Genomic DNA, 21,179 nt, shown 5'->3' with positions numbered 1-21,179 from the left:
TACCTGCGGATTCGGCACCACCCGTGTTTTTAGCATCGTGGACATTGCCTGCGTGAAACCCTGCCAAACCCTCTAAACTTCGGGCATGCCCAAAACATGTGGGCATGATATGCTGGGCACACTTCGCACACCTGTCCTCTACCCCACAAAATGTGCTCATCCGGACCACCGTCATGTGTGCAAGGTGGATTACCTTAAATTGTATCAGGTTAAGCCTGGCACATGATGAGGATGTATTAACCCTGCTTAGGGCAGCCGCCCATTGACCCGCCTCTATCTCTCCTCCTAGCTCGTCCTCCCATTTGCCCTTAAGCTCCTCCACCGGAGTTTCCTCCGCCTCTGAAAGCTCCTGGTAAATATCTGAAACCTTCCCCTCTCTGACCCAGGTACTGGAGACTACTCTGTCCTGTATCCCCCGTGGTGGCAGCAGCGGGAAGGCCGGAACCTGCTTTCTCAGGAAGTCTCGCACCTGCAAATACCTAAACCCATTCCCTGCTGGCAATTCAACTTTATCCTCCAAGGCTTTCAAGCTGGGGAAGCTCCCGTCTATAAATAGATCCCCCATTCTTCTAATTCCTGCCCTTTGCCAACTCCGGAACCCACCATCCAGCCTACCCGGTACAAACCGCTGATTATTATAAATCAGGGTCCAAACCAATGCTCCCTCCACTCTCTTATATCTCCTCCACTGCCCCCAGATTCTCAGAGCCGCCACCACCACCGGACTTGTGGAGTATCGAGCCGGCGAGAACGGAAAAGGTGCCGTTATCAGTGTATTTGCATGACGCCGCCTCCATCTGTTCCCACACCAACCCCTCCCCCACTACCCACTTCCTATTCATGACTATATTAGCCGCCCAGTAGTAATTGCAGAGGTTCGGCAGCGCCAACCCACACTGCCAACCAGGATAGGTTTAACTTGTGCAGTGCCTCCCATTCTCGGGCCACCTGCATTCCCAGATACTGAAAGCTCTTTCCTACCATTCTAATCGGCAGCTCTCCCAGTCTCTTCTCCAGTCCTATTGCCTAGATCCCGAACATCTCGCTTTTCCCCAGGTTCCATTTATACCCTGAAAAATTGCCAAATTCCCCCAGGATTCGCATAACTTCCCCCATCCCCTCCAACGGGTCTGAAATATACAAGAGCAGGTCATCTACGTAAAGCGAGACACGGTGCTCCCCCCCACCCCCCCCCCTCCCAAAACCAGCCCTTTCCAGTTCCTAGAGGCTCTTAACGCCATGGCCAATGGCTCTATGGCCAGAGCAAACTGTAACGGGGAGAGGGGGCACCCTTGCCTTGTCCCTCAGTGTAGTTTAAAATACCCCGACCTCAGCCGGTTCGGACACACACTCGCTACCTGTGCCTGATAGAGCAACTGCACCCAGTCAATAAAGTCCTCATCAAACCTAAACCTTCCCAGCGTCTCCCATAGGTAATTCCACTCTACCCGATCAAAAGCCTTCTCCGCATCAATCGCGACCACCACCTCCATCTCCTCTCCTTCTGAAGGCATCATAATAACATTTAAAAGCCTTAGAACAATGGCCGTGAGGTGCCTGCCCTTTACAAATCCCGTCTGGTTTTCCCCTATCACTCCCGGGACACAGTCCTCTATCCTTGTGGCCAGTATCTTAGCCAGCAGTTGGCGTCCACATTCAGTAGAGAAATTGGCCTGTATGACCTGCATTATTCCGGATCCTTGTCCCGTTTCAGGATCAATGAAATCGAGGCCTGCAACATTCTGTTCCACCTCTTTCCCTGTGGTTAACAGCCCAAACCCCGCCTGTAACCTCCTCTGCTCCCTGAGCAGCCCCGCATCCGGGGCCTCCGAGTATCTCCTGTCCACCTGGAGTATCTCCTCCACTAACCTATCCTTCTCAGCCTGTTCCGCCTTTTCTCTGTGGGCCCTTATTGAGATTAATTCCCCTCTGACCACTGCCTTCAAAGCTTCCCAGACCTTTGCTGCAGACACCTCCCCCATATCATTTGTTTCCAGGTAGTTTTGGATGGACTTGTTCACCCGCCCACAGATCGCTTTGTCTGTTAACAACCCCACATCCAGCCTCCATAGCGGGCGTTGCCCTCTCTCCACATTAACCCGTAGATCCACCCAATGTGGGGCATTATCCCTGCGATTGCCGAGTACTCAGTATCCACCACCCCCGGTATTAGAGCCCTGCTCAGAACAAAAAGTCGTTGCTAGAGTATACCTTGTGGACATGGGAGAAAAAAGAAAACTCCTTTGCCCTTGGCCATGCAAACCCCCATGGGTCTACTCCCCCATCTGTTCCATAAACCCGTTCAATTTCTTTGCTGTGTCCAGCCTCCTCCCTGTCCTGGATTTTGTCCGGTCCAATTCCGGATCAATTACTGTGTTAAAATCTCCCCCCATAATTAGGCTCTGTGACTCTAAATCTGGGATCTTACCTAACACCTGCCTCATAAATTCCACATCGTCCCAATTTGGGGCATATATGTTCACGAGTACCACCCGCACCCCCTTTAGCTTCCCACTCACCATTATGTACCTACACCCCCTTGTCTGACACGATTCTCCCTGCCTCGAATGCCACTCATTTGCTGATCAAGATTGTTACTCCCCTGGTCTTTGAGTCCAGCCCTGAGTGGAATACCTGGCCACCGTCCCCTATCTCAATCTCGTCTGGTTTATAACCTTTAGGTGTGTCTCTTGTAGCATTGCCATGTCCGCCTTCAGCCCCCTCAAATGCGCAAACATGTGATCCCCCTTGACTGGCCCATTCAGCCCTCTGACGTTCCATGTAATCAGCCTGGTTGGGGGTCTTTCCCTCCCCCACCCCACCGACCAGCCATCACCCTTTTTAGGCCAGCCTCCAGCTCGCGCCCTTCACCTCCTCGAGCCCCCCCTTGGGCATTTGTCGTTCCCAACTTCCCATTTGTCTCCTAGTAATAGTTCCTCCCCTGTCAGCAAAGCAGCTCCCCCATCTCCCTCCCCCCCTAGCAACAGCACTAGAAACCCAACGCCCCAAGTCAAGATCTAGCTTAACACCTGCTCACCCCACACTGTGCTTCCGTGAGTCAGCTGACCCAAGCTGACTTGATAGCGCCCGCCCAAGCAGTTTGTCTCCCCATTGTTCTCGCCCCTCTCCCCCCACTTGGGCAAACATATTCAAAGCATCACATTCCCCAGTAAAAAAACATCAGAAAAAACAGTGAAGAAACAGCCATGTTAGAAAAATAATCACCCAAAAACAGAACCAGCCCTAAAGACCACCCCCCCCCCCCCTAACCTGCTCCCTGCAAGACAAAGATACCGTTAGCCATCACAACAGCCCCTTATTACACACATAACACTACTTATACTTATACAGCCCAGCACAATAAATCGCCACCACAGTACTCTCCAAGGCTTCAGTGTCTTTTAGTTTGCCTCCAGCCTCTTTTCTTTAATAAAATTCCATACTTCGTCTGGTGTTTCGAAGTAGAAGTCCCGTTCCTCCTGTGTGACCCACAGACGGGCTGGGTACAACATCCCGAACTTCACCCCCTTCTTAAAGAGGGCCGTTTTTGCCCAATTAAACCCAGCTCGCCTGTTGGCCAAATCCCGGCCCAGGTCCTGATAAATGCGCAGCTCAGAATTCTCCCACTTGCTGCTCCGTTCCTTCCTGTCCCACCGCAGAAAGTGTTCCTTGTCCAGGAATCGGTGAAAGTGTATCACCATCGCCCTCGACTGCTTGTTAGCTCAGGGCTTCTTCGTGAGGGCTCTGTGCGCTCTATCCACTTCCAGGGGCAGAGGGAACGCCTCAGCCCCCATCTACTTCTCCAACATATCCGTCACATAAGCCCTCACTGCCTTCAAACTAAGATTCTGCCTCCTGGACCTGTTCGCCAGGTCCTCCAGCTTCTCCTGCTTCTTCGTCTGGCGGTCGTCCATCATCTCCACCTTGGTCTCCAGCACGGTTATGTATTCCTCATGCTCAGACACCTTTTTCTCCACCACCTAGATCGCTCTTTTGTGGGTCTCTTGATTCTGCACAACTTGATCAATCGAAGACTCAATCGGGTCCAGCGTGTCCTTCTTCAGCTTGGTGAAGCAATCTTCGAAAAACCTCACCAGCTGCTCCGCCGACCACTGTGCCGTCTCCCCACGGCCCTTGCTCTCTGCCATGCTTTTCCGCGTTACCAGCTCTGCTTGCGTCTTCCTTGTAGCACTTTGTCTTCTCACACGGCCACTTCTGGTCCAATTCCCCACACACCGGAGAGGAATTTCTCCTCACTGACTCACTCTTCACCGATTTATCCAATAAAATCCGGGAAAAACCGGGAGAAAAAGGTCCAAGGATCCGTCACAGGCGGGAGCTATCAAATGTGCGACCTACTCCTCCATGGCCGCCACTGGAAGTCCTGCACATTAACCTTAAGGGAATCGTGAACAAGGACTCCCAAGTCCATTTATGCTTCTGATTTCCGAAGAATTTCCCCATTTAGAACATAGTCTATGCCTAAATTCCTCCTTCCAAAGTGCATAACCTCACACTTTTCCACACTGTATTTCATTTGTCACTTTGTTGCCCACTCTCCTACCTTGTTCAAATTCTTCTGCAGCCCCCTTGCTTCCTCAATACTACCTGTCCCTCTACAGATCTTTGTATCATTTGCAAAATTAGCAACAGTGCCGTCAATACCTTCTTCCAGATCATTAACATATAATGTGAAAACTTGTGGTCCCACCACAGACCCCTGTGGCACACCACTAGTCACCGGCTGCCATCCTGAAAAAGACCCCTTTATCCCCACTCTCTGCCTTCTGCCAGTCAGCCAATCCTCTATCCATGCCAGGATCTTACCCTTAACACCATGGGCTCTTAACTTATTTAACAGTCTCCTATGCGGCACCTCATCAAAGGCCTTCTGGAAATCTAAATAAATCTCGTCCTTTGGTTCTCCTTTATCGAAATTCCTCGTTACCCCCTCAAAGAACTCTAACAGATTTGTCAGACATGACTTCCCTTTGACAAAGCCGTGCTGACTCAGTCCTATTTTACCATGCACTTCCAAGTACTTTGCGATCTCATAATAACAGACTCTAAAATCGTACCAATGACCGAAGTCAGGCTAACCGGCCAATAATTTCCCATCTTCTGCCTCCCTCCCTTCTTAAACAGTGGTGTTACATTAGCTATCTTCCAGTCCTCTGGGACCCTTCCTGCCTCCAGTAATTCCTGAAAAATCATCACTAATGCCTCCATAATTTCCTCAGCTATCTCTTTTAGGACCCTGGGGTGTAGTCCGTCTGGTCCAGGTGACTTATCCACCTTCAGACCTTTCAGTTTGCCCAGAACCTTCTCCTTAGTAATGGTCACTGCACTGACCTCTGCCCCCTGGTTCTCCTGGAGCTCTGGCATCCCACTGGTGTCCTCCACCATGAAGACTCATGCAAAGTAACTATTCAGTTTGTCTGCCATTTCTTGGTTTCCTATTATTACTACTCCAGCCACATTTGCCAGTGGTCCAATGTCTATTTTTGCCACTCTCTTACTGTTTATATACTGAAAAATCTCTTCCCATCTTCCTTTATATTACTAGCTAGCTTGCACTTATACTTCATCTTCTCCCCCCTTATTGCTTTTTTAGTTGTCCTCTGCTCGCTTTTAAAGGCTTCCCAATCCTCTGGTTTCCCACTAATTCCCGACACTTGGCATGCTTTTCCTTTAGCCTTTATGCTGTCCTGGACATCCCTCGTCAGCCATGGATGCCTTGTCCTCCCCTTAGCATGTTTCCGCCTCCTTGGGATGAATTTCTGTTGTGCCTCACTAATAACCCCCAAAAACTCCTGCCATTGCTGTTCCACTGTCTTCCCTGCTAGGCTCCTATTCCAATCAACTCTGGCCAGCTCCTCCCTCATGTCTTTGTAGTTACCCTTACTTAATTGTAATACTGTTACATCTGATTGCAGCTTCACCCTTTCAAACTGCAGGGTAAATTCTATATTATGGTCACTGCTCCCTAAGGGTTCCTTCACCTTAAGTTCCCTAATCTAGTCTGTCTCATTACACATCACCAAATCCAGAATTGCCTGTTCCCTAGTAGGCTCTGTCACAAGCTGCTCCAAAACACCATCTCTCAGACATTTCACAAATTCCATTTATTCCCAGTCCACCTGCATATTGAAGTCCCCCATGATTATTGTAAATTGCCTTTTTTACATGTCTTTTCTATCACCTGATTTATTTTCTGCCCCACATCCTGACTACTACTAGGGGGCCTGTACATAACTCTCATCAGGGTCTTTTCACCTTTGCGATTCCTCAACTCTACCCACAGAGATTCTATGCCTTCTGATCCTATATCGCTCCTTTCTATCGATTTAATTTCATTCCTTACCAACAATTCAACCCCACCGCCTTTGCCCATCTGCCTCTCCTTTCGATAGGACACATATCCTTGGATATTTAGATCCCAGCCCTGATCTCCTTGCAACCACGGCTCTGTGATGCCCACAACATTGTATCGGCCAATTTCAATGTGCGCAACCAGCTCATTTACCTTGTTCCGTATACTGCGCGCATTTATGTACAACACCCTCAATCCTGCATTGACCACCTCCCTTTTCACACTCTCCTCAGTCACTGTACCCTGTACTGTGGCCCTTTTTGATTTTTGACTATGGCTTCTCTGCCTTACACTTTCCTCCTTACTGCTTTTTGTTTCTGGCCCCGTTTTACTTCCCTCAAACTTCCTGAATTGGTTCCCATCCCCCTGCCACATTAGTTTAAACCCTCCCCAACAGCACTAGCAAACACGCCCCCAGGACATCGATTCCAGTCCTGCCCAGGTGCAGACCGTCAGGTTTGTACTGATCCCACCTCCCCCAGAACTAGTTCCAATGCCCCAGGCATTTGAATCCCTCCCTCTTGCACCATCTCTCGAGCCACGCATTCATCCTATCTATCCTGACATTCATACTCTGACTAGCTCTGACTAATCCTGAGATTACTACCTTTGAGGTCCTACTTTTTAGTTTAACTCATAACTCCCTCAATTCAGCTTTAGGACCTCATCCCGTTTTTTACTTATATCATTGGTACCTACGTGCACCAAGACCGTTGGCTGTTCACCCTCCCCCTGCCAGAATGTCCTGTGCCACTCCGAGGCATCTTTGACCCTTGCACCATGGAGGCAACATACCATCCTGGAGTCTCGATTGCGTCCGCAGAACTGCCTGTCTATTCCCCTTACGATTGAATCCCCTATCACTATAGCCCTGCATTTCTCCTTCCTGCCCTCCTGCGTAGCAGAGCCAGCCATGGTGCCATGAACTTGGCTGCTGCTGCCTTCCCCTGGTGAGCCATCTCCCTCAACAATATCTAAAGCAGTATATCTGTTTTGCAGGGAGATGACCGCAGGGGACACCTGCACTGTCTTCCTACTCTTGCTTTGTCTTTTGGTCACCCATCTTCTATCTCCCTCAGTAATTTTCACCTGTGGTGTGACCAACTCGTTAAATGTGCTATCCACGACCTCCTCAGCATCGTGGATGCTCCAAAGTGAGTCCATCCGCAGCTCCAGAGCCGTCAAGCAGTAGCTGCAGCTGGACACACTTCTTGCAAGTGAAGGAACCAGGGTCAGTGTCCAAGTGCACGAATCAAAAAAGGTTTTGCATGCAGGTACAGTGTTACAAGTAATTAGGAAAGAATGTAGAATGTTATCATTTATTGTGAGGGGAGTTGAACAGAAAAGCAAGGAGGTTATGCTGCAGTTGTACAGGGCATTATCGTGTTCAGTATTGGGCACCTTATTTTAGGAAGGATGCAATTGTGTTGGCAGCAGTTCAACAAAGGTTTGCCAGACTGATACCTGGAATGGATGGGTTGTCTGAGGGCAGTTTGACCAGGCCGGGCTTGTATCTGCTGGAGTTTAGAAGTGTAAAAGGCAACTTGATTGAAATATACAAGATCCTGAGGGGTCTCGACAGGGTGGATGTGGAAAGGATGTTTCCTCTTGTGGGAGAATCTAGAACTAGGAGTCACTGTTTAAAAGTAAGAAGTAGCCCATTTAAAACGAAGGTGAGGTGATATATTTTTCTCACACACGGTCGCGTGCCTTTGGAACTCTCTTTCTGTCTTTCTGTAAAGGTTATGGAAGCAGATATATCGCCGCTCCTTCACTGTCGCTGAGGCAACATGATGGAACTCCCTCCCTAACAGCAGAGTGGCTGTACCTACACCTCAGTGACTGCAGCCGTTCAAGATGGCAGCTCCCCACCACCTTCTGAAGGGCAACTAGGGATGGGCAATAAATGCTGACCTAACCAGCGACTCCCACATCCCGTAAAAAATTAATTAAAAAAACCCCCAGCAATACAGAGGCAATATTCCCATGCATCTGCTGCCCTTGTCCTTCTCTGTGGTCGAGATCACGGGTTTTAAAGGTGTTGTCAAAAGCAGGCTTGGTGAGTTGCTGCAGTGCATCTTGTATGCAGTGCACGTTGCTACCACTGTGTGGTGGTGAACGGAGTGAATATTTTAAGTGAGATGTAACTACATTATTCAAAAAAGGCTGACAGAAAGTGGGAATCTACAGGCCAGTTAGCAGAACATCTGTCGCGGGGAAATTGTTAGAAGCTATTGTTAAAGAAATGGGCTGATGGGATGCCAATCAAGTGGGCTGCTGCCTCTTGGATGGTATCGAAATTTCGAGTGTGGTTTGAGCTGCACTCATCCAGGCAAGTGACGAGCATTCCATCAAGCTCCTGACTTGTGCCTTGTGGTGAACAGGCTTTGTGGAGTCGGGATGTGAGTCACCCATCTCAGAGCTCCCAGTCTCTCATCTGCTCTTGTAGGCAAGTTATTAATATGGTGGATCCAGTTCAGTTTCAATTAATCTAAAAGTGTAGGCTGCTCTGTGTAGCATTCCAGAATGGTGGTTACTTCTCACCTCAAATGAGTCCAATATATCCGACAGATTCAAAACATGCTGTACTATTTCAGCAGCAATGCTGATGTTCTCCGAAGTTAGTTCATGTGGTTCTGAAGTTAGGATCTGAGCAGCAGTTGCAATTTTCACCAATTCTTCTTCTGTAATACCAGTATGTTTCACTATCTGTTGATGGACATAAACTAATATTAATCCAAATATTTATTATATATATGAGCTCAATAATTGAATAAGTTCAACACAGAAAAAATAAAATTACAGCAGGTGTTAATGAGCATTGCATAGATTCATATCTCGTTATGGGACTAGTTTAGTTTTACTGGTGTCTAATTGAGTCTCTTTTGAAGGTAGGTTTGATTTGTTAGCTTGGCTCAGTGATAGTAGCCTCAACTCCAAATTGTGAGTTCTACCTTCACTTCAGATAATCCAGGCTGATAAAAAGCATTGCACTGCAGTGTTGTGAGAGGCGGCACGATGGCACAGTGGTTAGCACCAGGAACCCGGGGTCAATTCTGGCCTTGGGCGACTGTGTGCGGAGTCTGCACGTTCTCCCCATGTGTGCGTGGGTTTCCTCCACGTGCCCCGGTTTCCTCCCACAGACCAAAGATGCACAGATTAGGTGGATTGGCCATGCTAAATTGCCCCTTAGTGTCCAATAGTTAGGTGGGGTTACTGGGTTATGGGGATAAGGTGGCGGCAAGGGCTGGTACAGACTCGATGGGCCAAATGGCCTCCTTCTGCAATGTAGATTCTATGATAACTGGTTTTGCTAGATGCATTGGCCATGATCTACCGGCCGAGTTAGGCATTGTGACGCAGCCAGTAGAGGCTTCTTCCGGGATCAACCTGGCTCGCCACGCCTCGAGGCTTTGGGATATCGGAGACCTTAGGCGAGCGCCATTCAGTACTGGTCCCCACAGTCAGGACTGGGCAGAACAGCACTTGGAAGGAGCGGGGTTTTGCAGGGGATTTGAGACTCCCAGGTGGTTGACCTCTGATCAGGGTGGAACAAGTAGTGCTAGGGACCTTAGCACTGGCACCTTGGCAGTGCCAGGCCAGCACCCGGGTGGCACTACCAAAGTGCCCCTGTCAGGCAGGCAGGGGAATGGCCAGGCTGGCATTGTGCCGGGGATCGGGCCCAGGGATCAAGACTTTGGGGCGCCATTAAAAATGGCGTCCCGATCTCCTCCTGCACTGAGGCGTTCTGGCGAGCGGAACTCCTCAGTGCAGGAAACTGGAGACTAAGTGCGCCCTTGGTGGGGCTTTCCCCTCCGAGGCCCCGGATTGCAACAAAAGTTTGAAAGTGTGGCCTTTTTCGTCACTGCCATTCCCAGGAAACTTCCGGCTACATGCGCTCGATAAGGGTAGATCACGCCATTGTCTTTCAGAAAGAACAAAGAACAGTACAGCACAGGAACAGGTCCTTCGGCCCTCCAAGCCTGCGCCAATCACGTGTCCTATCTAGACTAACCGCCTGTATCCTTCTATACCCCGTCTGTTCATGTTTCTATCCAGATAAATCTTAAAGGTCGCTAATGTGTCTGCCTCAACCACCTCACTTGGCAGTGCATTCCAGGTCCCCACCACCCTCTGTATAAAAAATGTCCCCCCGCACATCTCCACTGAACCTATCCCCCCCTCACCTTGAACTTGTGCCCACTTGTAATTGTCATTTCCGCCCTGGGAAAAAGCCTCCAATTGTTCACCCTTTCTATACCCCTAATAATTTTAGAAACTTCTATCAGATCGCCCCTCAGCCTCCGTCTCTCTCGGGCTGCTTCTGTCTGTTCAGTTGACTGTAATTATTCCCAAGGCACTATGCAATTATGTGCCGAATTAAATGCTGTTTCTGCCTATTCATAGCAGTGATATCTACATTTGAAAATAACGTGTTGACTGCACAGTGCTCGGGATGTCCTGAGGATGTCACAGGCTCTATATAAAAGTAATGTGGCTGGATTCTCCGTTCCTGAAACTAAGATTTGATGCCACAGCAGGACTCGTGGACTTCCATGACAGCAAAACTGGCACCGCACCTGGACCGATTCTGATATGTTAAGGGGCTAGCACCGGCACCACATGGAACACAATTAATTCCAAGACGAAACGGTGCCAGATTCGCCATCAACACTCAGGAGGCTGACAAGCTGCAGCCGCATATACACACTTCACTCCCTACACACACTCATTCCAGCCAAGAAGGTGGCACTGGTGGCACTGGAGCACTACCATATGGCTGACGGGTCGGCTGGGGCCAGAGGGTACCTACGGGGTGGCTTGGGAACACACACACACACGACCCGGGTCCCTAAGTTCACAGTGGGCAGTCAATGGTGTGCGCAGCTGCATGGCTGCCCTGCTGGCTACGACAATGGTGTTCTGTGCCCATCCACCCCGACCCCACATCCCACCTCCTGGTCACCCCCCACTACTCCCCCCCCCCCGGCCCCAGCAGAAGCACCCGGCCAGCGGCAGGCAGTAAACTATGATGATGTTGGACATTTTCCGTACCCCCCCCCCCCCCCCCTCTCTCTCCCTCAGCAGCCACCTCGCCGGTTTCACAATTTGTAAAAGCACAAGTGAACCTCGCCGTTTGGAATTTGGCCTATTGGAGACGGAGAATCACGGAGGCCCCGGAGAATACTGGGCCAGGCTTGCTCATGATACGCTAACAGCGTTTACTGTACGTGCATTCTGGAATGCTGCCCAGGCGATGGAGAATTGCAATGTGGCGTGAAATCGGCGTCGGAATAGATTCTCTGCCCAATCACATTTCCCGATTCTGTCATTGGCTGAAGGAGAACCCCGCCCAAAATCTTTTTTCTGAACAATTAATAAGAAGCAAAATCAATGATGGTTCTGTTGCCCTTTGTCAATGTTACGGTGTGAATGTTTACAGCATATTTCATCTGGAGACATTTTATACATTTTCTGGAAACTACAAGATTGGTAATTAAAGTATCTTGGTGATGAAATCAGCAACTCTGTGTACTTAGCAATAAGTTGAACTATCTTCTAGTTAAGTAAGGATATTGCCCTTTCACTGTTTCTTTGATTTATTTGTTCAAGGGATGTGTGCGGCTAGCTGGGACAACATTAATTGCCCACCCCTAATTGCCCTGGGGAAGGTATTAGTGAGCCACCTTCTTGAAGGCTGTACTCCCATCATTTCTTTGTACTTGTCATTTTTCTCTCCTTTTATGATTCCGTTAGTCCTTTGCTCGGCTGGCTAATAACTGGAGACTCAGACAAGATAATACCTTGTCTCTGAGGTTCTTTAAATTTTCATTGCAGTCTGTTAATGACTCATTTTGTAGACTGATGATTCCATTCTTCTCAGTGCACAGGCGTGATGCTTTTGAAATGTTTGCTGTTGAAATACAAGTGGAATTTGAACAAGTTCAGAACTCAACACCATCTTGCAATTTTTATAACTGAGGTACAGTCCGTCAGGCGAAAAAAACATGAGCATCGAAGACAAAATGAAAAAGTGCTTCTTTGTCTTGTTTTGGAATGTCTGAAGTAGTTTTGACATTAGATCGTGTGTGCATGTTTCTTTTCATATTGCAAACCATTCAGCACTACCATAATGCAATTTTCACTAAAATTCCGACAAATATTTTGAGATTTAAATTCTGTTTGGTCCTGGAGTTAATATATACAAGTGTCACAGTCACTAGTCACTGCAAGTCATGTAGCATCAACTACTTGGGGAAAGAGGTGTTCTCATGAAAAACAGAGGTGTATTTCTGCACTTGACAAGTGACAGGTTGAGAATCTAATATTCTGATGTCATGCAGTTCACATTTCGGGGTTTTTCTTTATAAGTGATAAAGAAACTTATATCTAAAGTTGTTGCTGATTTAAGATATTTGCCAAAGTTGTGTGTTAATACCACAAGCAAGAGATCAACATACCATTTAAAGTGTATGGCTCACATTCCTCTTTAGAATAGCCATATTGTCCCACTAAAATTTTGCTGAATGTAAACAGGCCCCGAGAGGAATTGTACACACTTCTTTCACAGAAATTGGCTGCAAGGAAAGCGAATGAAATCTTCTTAAGGTAGTAAAGAGGCAAAATAAGTCACGGATTTTTATTTTAGAAAAATTGCCATGTCTTCAAATTACATTTGTTATTGTATAATCGCTAACTGCTTTGATGGCGAGTTCAATATTATAATATAATAAACTATGAGTAATTGTCTACAATTTACCACCTTAGGCAACTTGTCACATAGAAAGGATCAGATATACAGACCAATTTCGCAATGAACTCCTGTCCATTCATCTGGACAAACACAGATTTCATTCTCACAGGTTCCATTGTTTTGGCAGTAACATGGCTGTGGGTTGGCAGATGGTGGTTTTATGCAAGAATCTAAAAATTAACAAAATGCAGCATTTAAAAGCAAAAATGATTTTAATACTTTAGCTATCGAATCTAATAGCTAAATGTTTAAAACCTTTTGGGATGCACAGTAGCAGTGGTTAGAACTGTTGCTTCACAGTACCAGGGTCCCAGGTCCGATTCCCATCTTGGGTCACTGTCTGTACGGAGTCTACACATTCTCTCAGTGTCTGTGTGGGTTTCCTCCGACTACTTCCAATGACGTGCACGTTAGGTGAATTGGATATTCTGAATTCTCTCGAACAGGTGCCGGAGTGTGGCGGCTAGGGGCTTTTCACAGTAACTTCATTGCAGTGTTAATGTAAGCTTACTTGTGACAATAATAAAGACTATTATTAATTCAAACTTAATTCTGGGACAGTTGTTAGCACTGCTGCCTCACAGCGCTGAGGACCCGGACTCGATCCCAGCCCCGGGTCACTGTCCAAGTGGAGTTTGCACATTCTCTCTGTGTCTGCATAGATCTCACCCCCATAACTCAAAAGGATGCACAGTGTAGGTCAATTGGCCATGCTAAATTGTCCGTTAATTGAAAAAAAATAATTGGGTACTCTAAATGTATTTTTTTTACAAGCCTCAATTCCTGGGTACATTGACCTGGTATTTGAAAGTAGTACCTTTGATATTCCTTGCATTTAGGGCCACACATTTCGCTGTTATACAATAAAAATAAACAAAGCTCCCAAAATAGACAGTAAAATTCTGAGAAATAGCCTTCAGGAAGCTGAGAAAGGATGAAAAGCAAAATATTCAAAATCTATAATTGTGATCCTGGCCCAGGTCCTCTGTTCAAGGTCAGAACCCCTATTTGTGACTCCCGTCCAAAACCTTAACTTCCTCTGGTTTTTCAGGCCAATCTTCCAATGGAAGATCCTGCAGCTCTCAGTGCAGGAAACCTCAGGAGGAGGGTCAGAAAGAACATGTGCAGGCGCCGCACCACCCTTTTACAGCACCAGCTGCCATATCCTGGTGAGTAAAGAGCTTAAATGTCCCAAAGCTCCTTTGAAAAGCCATGGCGAGAAGGTAAGGAGGTAGAGTGGGTGTGAGTAGTGTGGGTAAAGAGGATGGAAGTAAATGTGTAGGGTAGTGAGGTTGGCCTGGGGATTCAAGTGGGGGGGCTAGTTAGGTGGTCAGTGAGATTTATTGGGAGGGGGACTGTGTTGGAACCAACAATTCTACGGACACGTGCTTGTAGGATTAGAATAGCGGTTTTAATATACTCACAACAGAGCCAGCCTATTAGCCATTGAACTTTCGGTGAACTGGCCGGCTGACCATGTGGCACTGATCTTTATACAGCAGCTCCAGGGGGAGGAGTCCTGGGCGGAACCAAGGGAGAAGCCCAGTACAATTCTCGAGCATTCCCAGAGCTACTCCCCCTGGTGGTCAGGTAGTGCAATTGCACTTACAATGTAGACACATGTATATACAGATTATAATCCGGTGTGAATCACATTCACCACATTCACCCCCTGTGGGGGTGGTGGCTCACAGAGTTAGTCTGGCTGGTGGACGAATTGTTCATTTCGATCTGCGGAGCACCGGGGTTGCAGCCTCTTGCGGTGGCTGGATGGGTGTTGAGAGCTGGGGTACGATGGCAGACTCTGGGGCGGGTCTCGTCCGAACTTTATACACCTGTGGATCGACCGGAGACTGGGGGCGCTGGGGGCGGGCTGGTTCTGGCACGTGGAACCGGTGGGGTGAGCTTGCGGAATCGGGGGTGCGAGGGGCGGCAGCATAGGGAACAGGGTAAGGGGTTCCTCAGTGGGGGTAGGGGGGGGCTGTATCCAGCGGGTGCCAGGTCCCGAAGGGATACTGTGTCCTGGCAACCGTCCGGGAACTCCACGAATGCGTACTGGGGGTTGGAATGGAGGAGGCGCACCTTTTCAACAAGGGAGTCAGTTTTGTGCCCCCTGACGTGCTTCCTCAGGAGGACCGGGCCTGGTGTCCTCAGCCACGCCGCAAGTGAGACTCCCGTGGTAGTGCCCCTAGAAAAATTGAAGAGTCGCTCATGAGGGGTTTGATTTGTAGCTGTACAGAGGAGGGATCTGATTGCGTGGAGCGCGTCTGGGAGGACTTCTTGCCATTGGGAGACTTGGAGTTTTCTAGACCGGAGGGTCATCAGGACGGTCTTCCAGACCGTCACGTTCTCCCTCTCCACCTGCCCATTCCCCCTGGGGTTGTAGCTGGTAGTCCTGCTGGAGGCAATGCCCTTGTCGAGCAGGTACTGACGCAGCTCGTCGCTCATAAAGGATGAACCCCGGTTGCTGTGCACGTAGCTGGGGAAACCGAACAGGGTGAAGACACTATGCAGGGCCCTAATGACTGTGTGGGAGGTCATATCAGGGCATGGAATGGCAAAAGGGAATCGGGAGAACTCGTCGATGATGTTGAGGAAATAAATGTTCTTGTTAGTGGAGGGGAGTAGCCCTTTGAAATCGATCGCAAGGCGTTCAAAGGGCCTAGAAGCCTTGACCAGGTGGGCCCTGTCTGGTCTATAGAAGTGCGGTTTGCACTCCGCACAGATCGGGCAGTCCCTGGTGACCGCTTTTACCTCCTCGTTGGAGAAAGGCAGGTTTCGGGCTCTGATGTAGTGGGCGAGCCGGGTGACCCCTGGATGGCATAGGTCCACGTGGATGGCTTTCAGACGGCTGATCTGCGCGCTGGCGCATGTCCCGCGGGATAGGGCATCCGAGGGCTCGTTGAGCTTCCCCGGTCGATATTTAATATCGTAACTATAGGTGGTGAGTTCGATCCTCCACCGAAGGATTTTATCATTTTTTATTTTGCCCCTTTGCGAGTTGTCAAACATAAAGGCAACCGATCGTTGGTCGGTGATGAGGGTGAACCTCCTACCTGCAAGGTAGTACCTCCAGTGACGAACAGCCTCCACGATGGCTTGTGCTTCCTTCTCGACTGAGGAGTGTCGGAGGTCTGAAGCAAATAGGGTACGGGAGAAAAATGCAACGGGCCTCCCTCCCTGATTTAAAGTGGCTGCTAGAGCTACCTCTGAGGCGTCGCTCTCAACTTGAAAGGGAGTGGATTCATCCACCGCCCGCATGGCTGCTTTGGCGATGTCCTCCTTGATGCAGCTGAAGGCCTGGCGTGCCTCGGCTGACAGGGGAAATCGTGTGGCCTTAAAGAGTGAGCGGACTTTGTCTGCATATTGAGGGACCCACTGGGCGTAGTATGAGAAGAACCCCAAGCACCGTTTGGGGGCCTTGGGACAATGAGGGAGGGTGAGTTCTAAGAGGGGGCGCATGCGGTCCGGGTCTGGGCCCAGGACTCCATTCTCCATGACGTAGCTGAGGATGGCCAGTCTGTTTGTGCGGAAAACGCATTTCTCCTTGCTATAAGTGAGATTGAATTTCTGTGCCGTTTGGAGAAAACGGTGGAGGTTGGCGTCGTGGTCCTGCTGGTCATAGCCGCAGATGGTAACATTGTCCAGATACGGAAACATGGCCCGCAGCCCGTACTGGTCTACCATTCGGTCCATTGCTCGTTGGAACACCGAAACCCCGTTAGTGATGCCGAAAGGGACCCGGAGGAAATGGAAGAAGCGGCCATCGGCCTCGAATGCCGTGTAGTGGCGGTCCTCCAGGCGGATTGGGAGCTGGTGGTATGCAGACTTCAGATCCACCGTGGAAAATAGCCGATATTGGGCGATCTGATTAACCATGTCTGCAATTCTGGGGAGGGGATACGCGTCTAGGAGTGTAAAGCGATTTATGGTCTGGCTATAGTCGACGACCATGCAAAATTTTTCCCCGGTCTTGACGACCACCACCTGAGCTCTCCAGGGACTATTACTGGCCTCTATGATCCCCTCACTGAGCAACTGTCGGACCTCCGATCGGATAAAGACCCTGTCGTGTAGGCTGTATCGCCTGCTGCGAGTCGCTACTGGCTTGCAATCTGGAGTGAGATTGGCGAAGAGCGGAGGGGGGGAGATGCGCAGCGTGGTTAGGCTGCAGATAGTGAGTGGGGGCAGGGGCCCACCGAGCTGAGGGTGAGGCTCTTGAGGTTGCACTGGAAATCCAGGCCTTATAAGAGTGGCGCGCAGAGGTCGGGCAGGACATAAATTTTAAATTTAGAATAACTAGCGCCTCGAATTGTGAGCGTAGCAACGGTGCGTCCTTGGATTTGGACTGAGTGGGAGCCCGAAGCGAGGGCGATAGTTTGGCTCACCGGAAAAATAGAAAGCGAACTGCGTCTTACCAGCTCTGGATGTATAAAGCTCTCGGTGCTCCCGGAGTCAAAGAGGCTTGGCGTGCTGTACCCGTTGATCTGGACCTCCGCCATCAAACTTCGTAGGTGCTTGGGGCGGGATTGATCCAGGGCGACTGCGCTGAGTTGCGGGTAGTCGGCGGCTCGATCAGCTGTGCTGGAGTGGCCCCGTGATGATTGCCCTCTGAGTTCGTAGTCGTCGAGGTGAGTTTCAGAATTTGAAGGGGATGGATCCCAAGATGGTCGCCCCCATGAGTCGCACATGGCCGGCCGCATGGAGGAGGATTGCCAAGATGGCTGCCCCCACGAGTCGCACATGGCCGGCCGCATGGAGGAGGATTGCCAAGATGGCCGCCCCCATGAGTCGCACATGTCGGGTGGGGGCGGAGTCGGCAAACAGGCTGCAGCATTTCGGGGCCTGCAGGCCTGTGAATTCAGGGAATGAGTGCTTTGAGCCGTGGGAGGGTGCGAGGCTGGGGCTTTCTTCGCCAGACATACTCTGGCATAGTGTCCTTTTCGCCCGCAGCTGCTGCAGGTCGCGGATCGGGCTGGGCAGTGCTGCCGCGGGTGCTGGCTTTGGCCACAGAAATGGCAGGCTGGGGCAGCTGAGTAGCTGGCTGGAGCAGCTGAGTAGCTGGCTGGGGCAGCAGAGTAACTGGCTTTGGCAGCGCAGTAGCTGGGGAGCTGTGCGGCACAGGCTTGGGGGGACTGTTGGTCGGGGGTCCACGATGAGGTCGCGGGGTCCGCGGGAAATGAGGTGAGGCTGCGGAAGGAAACTTCCATAGTGGTAGCAGCCTCCACAGTAGTGTCGAAGTCCTGGGCCCCCTTTTCTAGCAGTCTTTGGCGCACATAGTTAGACCTAAGGCCCGCCACGAAAACGTCCCGCACAGCAAGCTCCCTATGTTCAGCCGCGGTAACGGCTTGATAATTACAGTCATTGGAAAGATTGTTCAATTCCCTTACAAACACGGTTAGCGTTTCTGTAGGCCGCTGACGGCGAGTCGTAAACACGTGGCGTGCATAAACCTCGTTAATGGGCCTAACGTACATTTTGTCCAATATTGCCAGCGCTGCGGTGTAAGAACCGGCCGGATTTAGCTGTGTGGAGATTCTGTGGCTTACCCTCACGTGCAGTAGGCTGAGTTTTTGTTCCTCCGTTGTTCCGGCGCTGCTGGCTTCTGCCAGGCAGGCTTTAAAACATCTCAGCCAGTGGGAAAAAATTTCCTTAGCCTCTGCATCCTGTGGGCCGTGTTCTAGGCGTCCGGGCTTGAGGGCTGCTTCCATGATTTCTTCGACTGTTTCCAGAGTATATTAAATTGTTGGAACCAACAATTCTATGGACAGGTGCTTGTAGGACTAGAATAGCGGTTTTAATATACTCACAACAGAGCCAGCCTATTAGCCGTTGAACATTCGGTGAACTGGCCGGCTGACCATGTGGCACTGATCTTTATACAGCAGCTCCAGGGGGAGGAGTCCTGGGCAGAACCAAGGTGAGAAGCCCAGTACAATTCTCGAGCATTCCCAGAGCTACTCCCCCTGGTGGTCAGGTAGTGCAATTGCACTTACAATGTAGACACATGTATATACAGATTATAATCCTGTGTGAATCACATTCACCACAGACTGTCATAACCCCCATGAGGAAACCTTCATTGATCTCTCCATGGGACTCGTGGAGCAGGAGCTCCACAGTGGCAGAGGCCTACTACCTGGGGCTCATAAGGCTAAAAGCAAACCCAGATCAGGGCCTGGTGAGACAAGTCCTCACAGCTAGGATTACACTGGGAGTGAGATGCTGCATTATGCAGACCACCGTAAATAAATCTATATTACATTTACGATCAGCCTTCTCTGCTTCATTATAGAAAGAGCCAGTGTGAGTTATTGGTGGTGGTCAATTTTGGCATTTCCCAAGTGTGAAATGAGGTTTTGATCTGTCTAATATTCCCTGGGTCACTCTCCAGGTAAGTAAATTGGAACTCTCCAACTCTAACTGAGTGTTCAAGACTTTTTCCAAAGGGTTCTGGGCAGCAGGAGAATTGTCCATTAGAATTTCAAACCTCCTGGGCAACTCCCACAGAGTTGTTGCTCTGTGATTTTTGAGGGGTCCCATAGTGCACCTTGTGAGTTATGTCCAGTCTCCTACTATCCAGAGACTGGAAGTAGCCAATACCATAAATCTCAATGGGGCATCACCCACGGCTTCACACTAATTGGGAACTGCACCAAAGTGGGGGGTGTGGGAGAGGAGACGGTACTTAAGGCAATCAAACCACCTTATGAGCTGCAATATAAGCTGCGCTGGTAGGTTGTAGCTGATACGTAGCGTATCATATGGAGGAGATGCCACGGGCTATACAAATAGTGAGTCTTGGGTTGAAAGGGGAGTACTTTGCGTTTGAATGTATTAGAGTGTTCAAATGGGCTTCGGTCAAACATACATCAGCTGGTAGCAAAGAGTTTTATTAAAATGAATGGACTCATATTTGCATTGCTACTAAGCTCTCTAGCCCAGGGTTTTTCAAACTCAAGGTCATGACCCGTGGGGGGGCTGCAGGGTGATCAGTCACAGCATTCCCGATCGCGGGAGAAGCGTTCAATGTCCGCGATCGGCTTTTAAGAATGCTGGTCGTGACTGTCTTTTAAATACGAACCATGGAGTCTTCCCGCCTGAAGCGATGGCAGAGAGCAAGTCACGAGCGCGGCATGTACACTAACACCACACACCCTGTACGCCTGTGATTTGTACGCAAAATCATGAAGGAGAGATTCCTCCATTTTTAGCTGCAGGCACAAGAGAGGACTGTGTGAAAAACTGAAGGTGGGTCATTTTGGATTGAGGAAGAGAGGGCCAGAGTCACAAACAGGCCAGGATCTCACAACTGAATCTGCTTAAGAGAGCTTCCCAGGAGAGTCCAGGGAGGGGCCAGCTGGTGTGAACTGTATGTAGAGCTCGAGGGCTTCTGATGAACACCCAAAGAAAAAAAACAGTTGGGTACAAAACAGTCTAGAAATAATTTGAGGTGTGTCTTTCTTCATTGTGCCAAAGAAAATCAGGATACAAAGCCCATGTGAATGAAATGAAATTAAAATCACTTATTGTCACAAGTAGGCTTCAAATGAAGTTACTGTGTAAAGCCCCTGGTCGCCACATTCCGGCGCCTGTTCAGGGAGGCTGGTACGGGATGTGTGTTATATGCAGGGAAGTACAGGTAAATGAAAGTTTAAAACCGTCAAAACTTCAAAGGCATGGCGAGTTTGAGGACAAACCTCTTGATTGTTTTCGAAGGATGCAGCAAGAACTTAAATCGTCAGCTGAACTCCTTCGCAGAAATGTAACATTTTAAAAAAATAATAATTTTTGTTGAAATTTTTACAAAATATAAACATTTCAACTCTATTAACAAAACAACCGCGGTAACACCCCAAGAACAATACCCACCCAACTTCAAAAGCAACTACCAACAAAAGAGAAAAAAACCAAAAGAACACCCAAACAACAAAAGGGAAAGAGATAACACCCGCCACATCCCACAAACCCATGTACACAGCTCTCCCTCCCACCGATCCAAACCCCCCCCTCCCCACCTCTCCCCCCCTCTCCCCCCCCCCCCCCCCCCGG

The 21,179-nt window shown here is 49.4% G+C and overlaps 1 protein-coding gene across 1 annotated transcript in view; it reads right to left on the bottom strand.

Annotated features, from left to right (window-relative positions):
* The window catches only part of LOC119968695 (adhesion G-protein coupled receptor G7-like), an 83,952-nt gene that overhangs the window by 60,941 nt on the left and 1,832 nt on the right, over positions 1–21,179 (bottom strand). The window contains exons 2-5 of the mRNA XM_038801291.1: positions 13,178–13,297; positions 12,835–12,951; positions 12,178–12,287; positions 8,918–9,082 (exon numbers count right to left, since the gene is read on the bottom strand). Coding sequence (XP_038657219.1) covers positions 8,918–9,082; positions 12,178–12,287; positions 12,835–12,951; positions 13,178–13,297 — 512 coding nt within the window. The remainder of the gene's footprint in view (positions 1–8,917; positions 9,083–12,177; positions 12,288–12,834; positions 12,952–13,177; positions 13,298–21,179) is intronic.

Source organism: Scyliorhinus canicula, chromosome 7, assembly GCF_902713615.1.
Source record: "Scyliorhinus canicula chromosome 7, sScyCan1.1, whole genome shotgun sequence".
NCBI classification, from domain to species: Eukaryota; Metazoa; Chordata; class Chondrichthyes; order Carcharhiniformes; family Scyliorhinidae; genus Scyliorhinus; species Scyliorhinus canicula.
Note: the sequence above shows the minus strand (reverse complement) of the source record. Positions and strands in the feature narration are given on the sequence as shown.